This window comes from Cucurbita moschata, unplaced genomic scaffold (genome assembly GCF_002738365.1).
Source record: "Cucurbita moschata cultivar Rifu unplaced genomic scaffold, Cmos_1.0 Cmo_Scf00023, whole genome shotgun sequence".
Classification (NCBI taxonomy): Eukaryota; Viridiplantae; Streptophyta; class Magnoliopsida; order Cucurbitales; family Cucurbitaceae; genus Cucurbita; species Cucurbita moschata.
The window spans coordinates 1,226,880-1,241,325 of record NW_019268539.1 but is presented as its reverse complement, the minus strand read 5'-3'; the positions used below and the strand labels follow the sequence as shown (position 1 = coordinate 1,241,325).

General features: G+C 35.1%; 2 protein-coding genes across 2 annotated transcripts; one reads left to right on the top strand and one right to left on the bottom strand.

The window, feature by feature from the left end:
- Positions 1-4,944: 4,944 nt before the first annotated feature.
- Positions 4,945-8,326, top strand: LOC111460384 (probable glycerol-3-phosphate acyltransferase 8). The gene is made up of 3 exons (XM_023103630.1): positions 4,945-5,346; positions 5,638-5,950; positions 7,257-8,326. Exons 1-3 carry the CDS (start codon positions 5,018-5,020, stop codon positions 8,133-8,135), a joined length of 1,521 nt encoding a protein of 506 aa, XP_022959398.1. The 5' UTR covers positions 4,945-5,017; the 3' UTR covers positions 8,136-8,326.
- A 2,354-nt stretch (positions 8,327-10,680) lies between these two features.
- On the bottom strand, positions 10,681-12,496 carry LOC111459971 (cytochrome P450 86A8). Its single transcript, XM_023103046.1, has one exon. It carries the CDS (start codon positions 12,388-12,390, stop codon positions 10,735-10,737), a length of 1,656 nt encoding a protein of 551 aa, XP_022958814.1. The 5' UTR covers positions 12,391-12,496; the 3' UTR covers positions 10,681-10,734.
- Positions 12,497-14,446: the final 1,950 nt, after the last annotated feature.

Genomic DNA, 14,446 nt, shown 5'->3' with positions numbered 1-14,446 from the left:
TTTGATTGTTATAAATTTTGGGTGGGTTACGATTTAGAGTAATTTAGAGTTATTGTATTTCATTAATGTATTTCTTTTATTTACTTTAGGTTACTAGTTAATTATGGTCATTAAGTATGAATATTACAACTCTTGGAATGCTTTCAGTTTCATTTTGAGGCTATATAAAGCTATTTATGTTGTATTTGTAGGTAGACTTGGAAAATACAGTAAAAAAAAAGCAGCCAATGACTAAGTTTCTTTGCAATTCTATGTAGTTTAGGTTGCATGTAGAATCATTCAATCTCAACATGATCAATCTTGCTTGTGGAGTGATTCGAATCTCAATCAAGTGTTCTTGTCTTGAGATATTTGATCAACAAGAATCATTCAAGCTAGAAATGATCGATCTTGCTGTGGAGTGATTCGAATCTCAAACAATGTTCTTGCCTTGAGATATTCGATCAACAAGGTAATCTGAATCTTACTCCCCTTGTAGTGATTTCCACGTATCAGATACCATTTGTAACGGCCCATGCTGTGATGTCCCACATTGGTTGGGGAGGAGAACAAATCACCTTTTATAAGTGTGTGGAAACCTTCCCCTAGCAGACGCGTTTTAAAGCCTTGAGGAGAAGCCTGAAAGGGAAAGCGCTATCTGCTAGCGGTGGATCTGGGTCGTTACACATGCTCACTATTAACAGATATTGTCCTCTTTGGGTTTCCCCTTTCGGGCTTCCCCTCAAGGCTTTAAAACACGTCTCCTAAGGAGATCCTCCCGAACCAATGTAGGATATCACAAATTACAATGATACGCTACTTTTCGAGTATAAACCGTCATTAACTAGGTGATGTTTACGTCTCTGCCACCAAATTTCTTAAATTTACTTTCTTTTTTGTACGTGTGTCGTGTCGACTCGACTCGGCAAAATAAACAAATTTTTTTTTTTATTAATGAAAAATTTCAACCATATCAAACAACACTAATCATAATGTGGAAATTGATAGCAACCCCAAACTAAATCAAGAAATTGATTGAAGGAAATGAATTTGTTTATGGCTAAAATTGGAAGGCTGAATGAAATTGGGGGGTTTCTTTGCAAATTATGCAAAAGTCATATTGTGGGCCCAATTGTAAATAAAGTAAAGTTGGTGGGTCACCAAAATAAAAGTGGGAGACCCATAATCAATTTCTTGTGTATTGCATTAACCAACCCCCAACTTCCAACCATATTATATATATATATATATATATATATATATATATATATATATTTATTTATTTATTTATTTATTTAGTTTAAATATTATTTCAAAAATTTATGTTTTGGTCCTTATGAAAATTTTATTTATTCTTTTAATTTTTTTTATTGAATTTAATAAAATTCTCGGTCAGCTTCTCCCTACCCGATAGTTATATGTAGTAAGCTGTTGTCGTTGCCTTTTTGCTTACATTTCCATATAACACAAATTTCAATTTCTCAGATCTTGTTTTCAAAACTCTCTTTCGAACGTTTTCTAAAACTTTCTTCTTGAACCGGGGCTAGAGACTTGAGTATACGTCGCTTGGCCGTAAGCGACGCAAGAATGAATAGGCTTAACTCACTTGTTGCTGGGAAGTAAGTGTCGTGTCACAATTGCACTTTTAATAGCAGCGGACTTGCAATTCTGCAGCACTCACTTTCCAACGACAAGTGAGCTAAGCCAATTCGTTCTTGCGTCGCCTACGGCCAAGCGACGTATGCTCGAACCTCTGGCCTCGGTTTTAAGAGAAGGTTTTAGAAAACGAGGGCAGAGAGAGATTTTTGAAAGAGACGTTATATAAGCAAGCAAGAGAGAAATAACAACGGATTACAGTATATAACCTTGGTTAGAGAGAAGTTGACAACTAGTCGTATCCCCTATAGTACATTCTGAGGCATTTCATGTCTGACAAGCCTAGACATGATATTTCTGAAACGTCATACTTCCTAGAAATACACAAGTAAAACACTAGAATATGAAAAGACATAAAGGGTTGGGCTTGTCATGGGCATGCGGCCATGGGCAACACGCCTTGGACGAACATGACCGTGACATGTCGTGAGATTTTAAATTGTAAAAATAAATAATTATATATATGAAGTTGTGATTTTTGTCCAAAAATTACTAATTCTCGAGATAAAATATTATTTTAATTTATTCATGTGTTCGTATTTTTGTCCTCATTCTATGATTTGAAATTTCGAAGAAGTAAATAATGGTTATAAATGAATATAATCATATCAACATAGAAATTACGAGGAATTAGGACAATATTTTGTTATTTGTAACTTCTTAAAATGACTTAAGCACGTCTCTCTACCGAGCTACGAGAACAAATAATACAAAAGATAAAGGAAAAAAAAGGATCTCCCTATCTAGAAACTCGATGTGGCTCGAGTTCATTTGTTGGCGCTCCATTGAGTTAAACAAAGAAGCTTACGACCTCCACACAACTCATCATTGAACTCTCTCGAACCCGATTTTGATCATAACTCTGCAGATATACTTCCGATCTACTCTGTTATATGTCTTGTTCATGCCTAGTTTCATGGTCACGTTTCTCGTCTTTCCACCGATTTTCATCTTATATCATGATAATACGCTCCCTTTGCACGAATATTAAAAATGCTTAAATTCAACTCAAATAAACTCGTTTTCATCTAAGTTAAGCTCAGTAAACACGTTATGAGAAAAATAAATTAACATGCTTAATCTTGCTGAATTATTATTGATTATGTATGAATATTAATAAGTTAAATTTATAGGACAGTTAATGTGAATTTCAGGTTGATCGGAGGAGATTAAACATTTTTATAAGGGCGTGGATAGATAGGTTTTAAAATCCTCGGGCCGAAACCAAATACAGTTATTGATATTTAAAATTTTTTTTTCTTCAAACCTTTTGTTTTTATGCATCTTACTTCGGGACATCATAAACAGAACTTTCAACTCAACTCATCGATCCCTGCGAACCAAAACGTCGTCCTGAATTGAAACCCGACCTGCGCTTGTGACCCGTGCACTTGTGAACCGACCTGTGATTGTAGCTTCGCCTAGGGCGTGGTAAGTGCGCATGGAGAACCCCTTGCAGGCGTGAGTGGTTCTCTTGTGTTGTTTTGACCTCTGTTTACCTGTTATTCGTCCCGATTTCAATACTAACCCTATTTTTACCTATAATACGTTCCTCCAAGGGGTTTCCCTAAATTTTTGGAGCTATTCCGACTAGCAAACTACACTTAGGCAGGCACGGTAACTAAAATAGAGAAATTTGGAGCTAATAAACAAGCTATAATCCAAATTTTCCGGTGTGACAAAGTAGCCTTTTCGCATAAGCACATAACCAATGAAGTCTCAACTCACTTTATCAAAAGCTTTTTCAATATAATGTCGAGTTTAATGAGATTTATTTGCTTCACTTATCTTAAGCTTTTTTATTTTATATTTAATAAATCATTAATATATTTTAAAAAAATTAATAATTGATTAATGAGTCCCATATAAATTTAAATTTTTATCTCATAAAACTTTAAAATTTTAATATATTATATAAAAAAATCTATAAATATTTATTTTATCAAATATGTCAACAACATATTAAACCCAAAATTTAAAATTTAAAAATTTATTTGTGGCAGCTTGAACGCTTATAAATACAAAATTAAATGTTTTGAAATTAATTTATTATAAATACAAAATTCAAACACTAAATAAATACAATTTTTTTAAGAATAAATTTGTAAATTAAACTTAAATTGATGAAATATTATATATATTATATATATATATATTAAAGTTCATTGATGTGACGTTATTGAGATATTAATGGTTATTAAATTTGATCATTAATTAAAAAATTTGGCGTTATTTATGGTGTGAAATATCTTTTAAAAAATTGATTCCTATGGGAAGAATGCATAACCGCATGAAAAAGCTCACACTAACCCGTCAATTTTGGATCCAATTCGAAATTTTTTTTGGGAGGTATCGGAAAGGAATTGGAATGTAATAATATCGATTCATGCAGATAAGAAGAAAAGATTCTCTATGTATTCAAACACTGTACATGCGGGATAGGAATAGAGAAAGAGGAAAAAAACAAAGATTTCACATAAACTTTATATATATATATATATATATATATATATATATATATATATATGTTTTATCCAAATGAATCTAATCCACTATCTGAATCATAAAAGAAATTCTTAGCCATATGTATCAGCTATTAAATCATCGTTTTAAAAGTTTGATAGCAGAACTTATTAGTTAGCCTAAAATCAGGGGTATGCACGGATTGAGTTTGGTTGAATTAAATTTTGTTTATTTTGTGTCGGTCGGGATGACTACCCGAATGAATCAAATAAGATTCACTACCCAACTCAACCTAACCCTATGTTTTCAAGTTGGGTTGAGGAGTCGGGTTGTTTATTTATTTATATTATTTTAAAAGCTATTTATCATAAAAGAAAAGTATATAATATTTACTGGTCACAACTCATCACTAACATCTGTTACAAGTAAAGGAGGGTTGTTGTGAACTCATTTTACGGGTAGTCGGGTTGACCCAATAAAAAAATGCTCTAACCCACAAACCGAACATAATTTTTAATTTAAAAAAAAATTTAACTCAGCCCGATATTTACGGTTTGGTTTGAACTTAATAGTCTAGATTGTTCGAATGATTAAGTTAAAGTTTTAGTTGGGGCATTGACTAATGGGTTACAATCAAATTATAATATTAAAAAAATAAAAATAAATAAATAAATAAATCAATGTATTCAATTAGGCAACACTGCCTCCAACAACCCCAACTGTCCTTCACCAAAATTTAAGAAATAATAATAATAATAATAATAATAATAATAATTAAATAATTAAATAATTAAAGAAAAACTTGCAATAATTTCCTTTCCTATAAAACCCAACCGTCCATTTCTTCCCAAAACAAAACCCCATTTCTAAATTCGCTCCCATCTCGCTGGTCGCCGGCCAAACTCCATTGAAAACCGCAATGGCCGCCGCCGCCGCCGCTGCTGCTCATAAGAAAGCCTTTAAGTTTCGGTCGGTTACAACTTGCTCCGGCACGGAGTACGAGTCGATCGCTGCCGATCTCGACGGAACGCTACTGATTTCGAGTAGTTCTTTCCCGTACTTCATGCTGGTGGCGATTGAAGCCGGTAGCCTTCTTCGTGGACTCATTCTGTTGCTTTCGCTTCCGATTATAATAATCGCTTACTTGTTCGTGTCTGAAGCCATTGGAATTCAGATCCTCATCTTCATCTCCTACGCTGGCCTAAAAGTCCGAGATATCGAACTCGCCTCCCGCGCTGTCTTGCCTAGGTAAGATCGAGATCGAAACTTAACTCTGTTTTCATTTGTTGAACACTTATTTATGTATTTTTACATTTTAAACTCCAAACTGACGGAACCAAAGTTTAGTAGTTAAGTGGCTACTCTTGTTTGAAGTTGAGGTTTGTCCGAATATTAAAAATGTTAGAAAACTAGAGATCATAGAACAAATGCTTGTCTGTTTCGCTTAGTAATGAAAAACTGGAACGTTACTGAAAATATGCGTTAGACTTCTTGGAAAGAGTGTATTTCATAGACTAATTGAGTGGAAAATTTGTGGAGGTTTTACGCGTCGGACGTGAGAGCGGAGAGTTTTGAAGTGTTCAACAAATGTAAGAGAAAAGTTGTGGTGACGGCGAATCCGACGATTATGGTGGAGCCATTTGTTAAGGATTTTCTCGGCGGAGACAAAGTTTTAGGCACAGAAATTGAGGTCAACCCTAAGACCAAGAAGGCCACCGGATTCGTCAAGAAACCTGGAGTTCTGGTCGGAAAATTGAAGAGATTGGCTATTTTGAAGGAGTTCGGTGAAACTTCGCCGGATCTTGGCATTGGCGATCGCGATTCCGATCACGATTTCATGTCCATTTGCAAGGTACACTCATCATTACCCTCCATTTAATTTTGTGGGCCTAACCATATTAGGGTTTGTTAGCCCCTATGCACGTAGGTAATAGGTTTGTTTATTATTGGAATAAGTAATTAACTTGTTCTACATAACCATGTATGTATGCAAACTTTAAAGTCTTATATTTGTTATTAGTAAAATGAATTTATCACTTTAAAAATATGGATAACAAATAGAATGTTTCTTAAAAACAACAATATAAGGAGTTTTTATTAAAATCTATTTTTTGTTCTGTACACTATGTAGATAGTAAACCTACAAAATATATATATATATATATATATATATAATTTTTATGAATTGTTGCCTTGAGAACATCAATTTAAGGTTAAATTAATAAAATTTTATTTCAAAAAATTTAAATATACACTTATCCTTAATTTTGAATTAATAATTGATTTTCGATCCTAGATTTTAGTGTTATAAAAATCAAACAAAAACCAAAATAATGCACAGAAAAACCCCATAAGAACATCAGCTAAAAGTTAACCAAATTGATTTTTTTTTTTTTTGGTCCAACTTTGTTAAGATTGAACAAATTATGATACTTGGAAACTTCATTATATATATAGTATTAGCCCACTTAAACATAGCTTTAGGTTTAAATCCTTGCTTCATATATATGTAATATTTTTTTAAAAAAGAAAATACGAATACAATTCACCTTCATAAATGCTCATGGACTTGTAGGCGTCGCATTGAATCTTAACGGACCCACCAGTGTAAAGTCTGCCCATCCCGTAATCTCATATCCACCTCCCTGCCCACAACTTCATAACAAAATTGAGTGGTCCACATTAAAGGCTCCAATTCAAAAAACTTAAAATTCTTAAATACTTAAATTAATGTAGCCTTTCTATAAAAAGATGAATTAGATGAATGAACACATGGCTCAAGTCTTTATTATATTTTTTTAATATATATTTCATATATTATTTCCGCTCAATTTTGTATAAGAAGCTATAAGCTTTACACCAAATATTCCTCTTTTTTTAGCATTGGTACAAAATTTTCAAGAATGATAAAATTGTTCTATTTGATGTTTTATAATTTTTTTCAAGGTGGGGAATTCATATTTAGACGTGTATAAGATTTACGTCAAATTTGTTCTTGAGTTTTAGGTAGTTCTTTTCAATGTATAAACTTTGATGTGCAACTCCATGAACATGGTTAAATTGATCAAAACTATGTTACGAATTTTTATTGAAGATTATAGGTCCGATTTAGATGTCCTACCTTGATTAAAACTTTGTTGTATGTTGGATATTTGCAGGAGGGGTATATGGTGCCCCGTAGCAAATCAGCTAAGCCAGTTCCATTAGATCAACTGAAAAGCAAGATCATCTTCCATGACGGGCGCCTCGTCCAGCGCCCCACCCCCCTGAATTCTCTCATCACCTTCATATGGATCCCCTTCGGCTTTATCCTCTCCCTGATCCGTGTCTACTTCAATCTCCCCCTCCCAGAGCGAATCGTCCGCTTCACCTACGAGCTCCTTGGCATCCGTCTCCGCATCCGTGGCAACCCTCCTCCTCCCCCATCCCCCGGAACCCCAGGCAACCTCTACGTCTGCAACCACCGCACTGCCCTTGACCCCATTGTCATTGCCATTGCCCTTCGCCGCAAGGTCTCCTGCGTCACCTACAGCGTCTCCCGCCTCTCCCGTATGCTCTCCCCCATCCCTGCCATTGCCCTCACCCGCGACCGTGCTGCTGATGCTGCCCGCATTACCGAGCTTCTCCAACATGGCGACCTCGTCGTCTGCCCTGAGGGCACGACATGTCGCGAGCCGTTTCTCCTGCGCTTCAGCGCCCTGTTTGCAGAGATGAGTGATAGAATTGTCCCAGTCGCAGTGGACTGCAAGCAGAATATGTTCTATGGGACGACGGTGAGGGGAGTGAAGTTCTGGGACCCGTATTTCTTCTTCATGAACCCGAGACCGGTGTACGAGGTGACGTTCCTTGACCGGTTGCCGGTGGAGATGACGTGCAAGGGCGGAGGGAAGACGGCGATCGAGGTGGCGAATAATGTGCAGAGGATGCTAGGCAGCGTGTTAGGGTTCGAATGCACGACGCTAACGAGGAAGGACAAATACATGTTGCTGGGAGGGAATGATGGGAAGGTGGAGTCTATGTACAATGCCAAGAAGTAATTAATATGTGTAACAAATTACAATTTGATTTGGATGTGTGTCAATTAGGTTTTGAAGTGAAATATGGACAATTCAACTAATGCTCGTCGGATTTTGGTTAAGAAAAACACTCATTGTATTGTAGGTGATATGTTTTTGTAGTAAAAGTTGGTCAAGAATTACATAATTATATGATGCTTCTTGGGTGTGTATTTTTCATTAGCTTAGATCAAAGAAATATATACAAGATTGACGTTTATTGTTTAGAATTATGTGTTTATGGTTGTAAAATCAAAGTTGTCATTGTATTACGAATCTTTAAAACATTTCATGAACGATGTTATAAACTTTGCAATCATGTTCGGAACCATCTTTTTATTCTCATCATGACCTTGGTCTCACTTCTATTTCGGGTCAACTGGATATGTGTTACTTCTTTACACACGACCCACGTATGCGCACATGGGCTCTCAAGTGGGATTTTATACATACCCCTTAGACCTAGCCTTCGACTAGTGTACACCCACACTATCGAACACAAAGGAAAAGGAGAATGCAAAATATCATGGTGTACACGTCTATACTCATTATAAGAGCACAATGCATCATCCAACACATTATATAATACATGCATTGAAGTCAAACTGAGACATCAGCAAGACAAAAGCAACGATGTCTACCTGAAGGACAAAGATAGCCTTGATAATGGGCTAGGTAGAACCATGGGCCTTAACCTTGAAAGTTAATGTTAGACATCGTGTTCGTTTCTCAATATTTTACCTAAAATCACAATGTAACGACAAGACACAACTTAAGGCAATATCAACGGTTTCAATCTCTCACCCTAACATTTGAGCTTTTTTTTCTTATATATATATATTTATCTCGGAGGACGGAAGAAAGCTGCAATTTATAAGATTTTCTTAATCCTCCCTTTCCGAAAGAAAAATTTTTGTTTTCTTTCGTCCCGAACTAGAAGATTTGTAAGAGAATCTTAGAATGTCTAGGATTGGGCCACAAGAATTTCTTAGCATCGTTTAACCTCTTTTTCGAACGCATACGCTTTAATTAGTTGAGCTATATTTTAGTTGACTTTGAAAGCGGAACTTAATTATTTGACTTTTAAGGCAAATGTATAATTTATTTTAATGTATCACTATAATGAATATTGTAATAAATAAATCTGAAAAAGCCAAATTAAATTGATCCTAATATGGGTAACGAAGCTAGACAGATAAATATTTAGTTTAATAAATCAAATTTTTGGATTCTAAATTAATTGTTAAAGATTTGTCTGCTAACTAATTAATTATGTAATTATTAAAGTTAAAAAGGAAATTATAATAGAATTAGGAGTTATTATTGTTAATTAAAGTTTTCATTTTTATAAAAAGCTTTTAACTTTTAACTTATATTTAATTCATTTTTACTTTTTATAGGCATCCCTACACTTCTAGACCAAGGATCGATCCATTTGGATTGCATGTAAAAAAAGTAAAAATGTATTTTTTTTGTCAAACAATTTAATAACTAGAAATTTATATTTAAAACACTATGATCGGTCGACCTCGGTAGTCGGTGGAGTAGTCTTTGACGATGGGCGGTAGTCGCAAGTGGTGACAATAGAGATAACATTGGTGGTCGGTAGTGGTGGGCAATTACAACTCAAGACCACAGCTAGTAGATATTGTCCTCTTTAAGTTTTCCCTCTCGAGCTCCGCCTCAAGGTTTTTTAAACACATCTACTGGGGATAAGTTTCCACACCCTTATAAAGAAAGTTTCGTTCTCCACTCAAATCGACGTGGGATCTCATAATCCACCCCCCTTCGAGACCCAGCGTCTTCGATAACACTCGTTCTCCTCTCCAATACATGTTATTCTTTTCAATTAATGTGGGATTTCATATTGGCTGTGACAGAGGGTGGTATGTCAAAATAGCTATTGGTGGTAGATGGCTACCGACAGTGGAGGTGGACGCTAGCAGCAGCCACAGTGAAAGTGAAGGTTAAGAGATTTGAGAGGGATACTGTAAAGATAATTTACAATGTTATCGTCCTCTACCCATCGAAGACGCTTTTAAGAAAATGAGTACATGATTTAGTGAAATAGATATCCATAAATGAAATCATTATCGAGTTCAAATTTGTCCAATAAATAAAGACATTAAAATTAAATTATAAATAAATTAATTTCTTGACATTACACCCATCCAAAAGTGAATAAAATTATGAGGGTAGAAAATAAAAAATAAAAAGACAAATAAATTAATTAAGGTGACAAAATCATCCTTGGTATAGAAAATAAAATTTGGGAAATACGATTATTACAGAAAAGAAAAAAAAACATTAATTAAATGGCTATAAAAAATAAAAATAAAAAAAGAAAAAAAGAAAAAAGATTGATGAATATTACCATCATAACCTTATATGACTTGACTTTCATCACAGCCGTAGTAATTTTATCCTTCCCCTCCAATCCCGTGTAATGAAAGACACTTTAAATACCTGAATGGCGCGTGTTCCTCAATTGCCATTGCATGGGCCCCACATCTTTTTATAAATAATATATAATAATTTTTTTAATTAACCTCTTAAATTTACCGAACAACCAAACACGCCCTTAGCGTTGTACGTCGTTAAAACCGTTACACCCGCCGTTACAGTTCACAACGGCGACTAACGGAGTATCATTCCCTTGTGAATTTCCGTTTTTGCCCCTTATGCTTTCCACTATTCCTTCCAACTCCCTCCGGTGAACGTTCACCTTCAGCCCGTACTTCATAAACAGCGTCAACGACATTTTCTGCTCCACCTTATGCCCTGCCGCCACCGTCAGCCGGTGTCGGAGAAGTACCGCCGCCGCTATCGACTTCATCTGTAAATACGCCAAATCCTTCCCCAAGCAGATCCTTGGCCCTGCATTGAACGCTACGAATTTGTACGGATCGTATGGTATGAATTTCTTCCCGTCCGCCGTCAGCCACCGCTCCGGCCGGAATTCGAGGCAGTCTTCTCCCCACGTCGACTTCATTCTTCCGGTGGAATAAATTGAATAAGTCACCGACGATCCCGCCGGAACGAAGGTTCCGTCGGGAAGAATGTCGTCGGCGACGACGTGCTTTGAATCCTCCGGCACCGACGGGTACAGTCTAAGGGTTTCGGTGAGAGCGGCTTTGAGATAAATCAGACGGTCGATCTCTTCAAATCCTAACGGCTCATCCAGCCATGATTGAATGTTATTGCCACGTGTCTCAATCAGAACGGTGCAGATCTCGCGGAGGATTTTTTCTTCAATTTGTGGGTTTAATGTAACCAACCAGAAGAACCAGCTCAGAGCAACGGATGACGTGTCCCGTCCAGCTAGGATGAAATTAAGCGCCACATGGCGAAGAAACGCGTTGGAGTAATTACTTTCCTTCTTCTTCATGAAACGTGACAATAAATCATCATGTGGGGTCGAGTCTTTAAGCTGATTCAGCAACTCGAGCTTACGTGAATCAATAACACTGGATAAATACTCCTCGATATGAACGAGACTCCGGCTCAAGCTGACTTCCATACCAAGCCGAAGCCACTTTTTAAATTTCCAAAGAACCTCCGGCAAAATAAACCGTTGCAACGAAGCTTCAGTGGCTCGATCAAAAGCCATAGCAAAGCCATTTTCAGGGAAACCCGGCGCGCAAGTCATAGGATCTTTCCCAAAAGCCAAGCCGCAAATATTATCAAAAGTAAGCCGCAACAACACATCCTGAAGATCAATCGGCTGAGAATTAAGCTCGGCTTGTTTAAGAATAGGACAAAACCTCAACTTAATAGCTCGGCTAACCCATCGAGCCATGGCTTGACGAAGGGTCCTAGTAGTAAATTCCAAGGCAGCAGTTTTTCTCTGGAAGAGCCACGTGTCACCATCAGAATTAAAAATACCTTGGCCAAGTAACTCGTGAAATACAGCTTGCCAAGTGGGGCCCTTAGGGTAATTATCGAATCGGGTCTTGAGTATATGCTCCAGATTTCTCGGGTCGCACGTGACAGTCACGAGGCCCTGTTTTGTTGCGAAGAAAGGGAAGGCCCAAATGCATGTTTGATAAGTGCCGCCGCAAGCACGGAGGTTGTCGGAGATCCAGTCGTGTAAACGGTCGCAATTCTCTATCAACCCCGGCAAGCTGCCGAGCAACGGCCACATTTGAGGCCCTTTCAACGACCGGGAAATGAACGTAAACCACAGAAGATACGCCGTCACCGCCATTACAATAACCAAACCCAAACCCACGTCCATTTTTTTTTTCTGTTTGTTTCCCGAGAAAATGTGGGTTTCCGGGAAAGTAAAATTTTCCGGGGAAAAAAAGAAGGAAAAGTAGAGAGAGAGAGAGAGAGAAAACTCATGAAAGGGGTTTAAGAAGAAGTAGGTTTTATAGTTGAATCGGCATTGAAAGGCAATTACTGAGCCAGACTGGTTTTTTTAATTTTAATTTTTGAATTTTGTTTGAAATATTTTAGAAATTATGTGTATGAGTTTCTCTCTCTAGAAGGGTATGAGAGAGAAAGAGAGTAAAACGCACCTAATTCTGCAGAAAGGAGGAGAGTATTAAATTGGGGCTTTAAATGAAGAGGCCAATTTAATGGGTTTAGTTGAGGAACTGAGGCCAACTACACAACACTCCCAAGACAAAATTTTTATTTTTATTTTAATTTCTTTTTATTTTATAAAAAGATTCCGTGATCCGAAGAACCTTATATAAACACGGTTGATCCATCCATTCATACCGTTTGAGTGACGAGTATTCAAAACACTGTGATTTGAAAAATCTTATAAGAACTGTTCATCGACTCATACCCTTTGAATGAAAAATGTAGAAAAATACAGAGTTTTTTAAAACATTTTGTCTTCATACTCTTTCAGCTCAGTTATTAAATTATTTAATAAATGAAAATTTTATCAATTTGTACCGGTGATCGTTCGTGATCACCGAATCAAACTTTATTGAACAAGAAATGCGTACCATATAATTATATATTTGTATATCTATTTATGATTTTATTTAATATTATAATTATTTTTCGATTATTTATTCCCTAACCACGCTTAAAAATAAATTTAAAGACTTTTTAGAAAAAAAAAATATATATATATATATATATATATATATATTTTACATATTTAAATAATTTAAATAAATGACCCGAACAATTTATGATTAGGTTGAGTTGAGTTTATTATTTAACTAGGGTTACCTACGTTGAAAAAAGTTACAACACGAGCAATTGATCTGAGTCTAAATTTTCAACCCGTGAACACCTATATGTCACCCCGTTAAAATTTACATGTCGATTCAAGTATAACGTAGTGAATAACAATCGTTCATTTTTTTTTTTTTTGTCGTTAAACTAAAAAAATCTCTACCTTATATGTTATCGTGTAAGTCGGTTTTTATTTGCATGCGGGAGAGGTTAGGTTATTAATAAGTAATATATAAATGTAATTGGTATTTTAGAAAACAAATAAATATTTATTTTTGGTAGTTTGAAATAATTTTATTTATAGAATTATAAAAAGAGAAAATAAATAAATAAATAAATGGAAATGAAGATTATGACGTGGGGTATAGGTAATGGTTGGTTGAGCCATAACCCACCAAACCATATTCAACCATTTATAGCTTTACTTTTCCTTGTGAAACTCTTTATTTTTTATTTATTTATTTTCTTATTCTTATTATTATTATTATTATTATTATATATTTAGTTAGCATATAGTTATGGTTAATCAATTTCATAGGTTAATTAGTAGTTGTTATATTATAGCTACATCATTACGTAGGTCAAATCTTTATTATAAATTAATATTATCTTGGTCATTAAAATAAAGTTTCCTGATTATTATAATAAAAAAATGAAAATGAGTCGGCTCGTATTTTCTTCGTTATTTCTCCTAACTAAACTCTATCGGTGAATGTTATAACATTTTTTTAGATGGAATATAATTATTCAACACAAATAATTTTTTTTTAAATACTGAACCTAACTAAACCCAACCGTAAAATATTTGGGTTGAATGGGTTCGGGTTGTTTCGTTATTTATTTATTTTTAAACCTAAGTTCTGAAAAAATTATATTTTAAAATTTTAAAATTTATTTTTAAAAGTTTATAGACAGTAAATAATTATAAAATTAAAATATAACAACAAAAATGAGTTAATAATAAATAAATTTAAGTGGGTTGGATTCCATTTAAATTAATTTAAGAATTTATGAGCCAACTCAACGTATAAAAATTTTATTTATTTGAGTTTCGATAAATTAAAAATTCAATTCAAACGGTATAAATTGGATTG

What these genes read in the sequence shown, in the direction of transcription:
- LOC111460384 (XM_023103630.1), top strand. Translation starts at nt 5,018, where the DNA reads ATGGCCGCCGCCGCCGCCGCTGCTGCTCATAAGAAAGCCTTTAAGTTT. An exon ending in TCCCGCGCTGTCTTGCCTAG is followed by an intron (nt 5,347 to 5,637) that starts GTAAGATCGAGA and finishes AAATTTGTGGAG; the next exon opens with GTTTTACGCGTCGGACGTGA. An exon ending in ATTTCATGTCCATTTGCAAG is followed by an intron (nt 5,951 to 7,256) that starts GTACACTCATCA and finishes GGATATTTGCAG; the next exon opens with GAGGGGTATATGGTGCCCCG.
- LOC111459971 (XM_023103046.1), bottom strand. Translation starts at nt 12,390, where the DNA reads ATGGACGTGGGTTTGGGTTTGGTTATTGTAATGGCGGTGACGGCGTAT.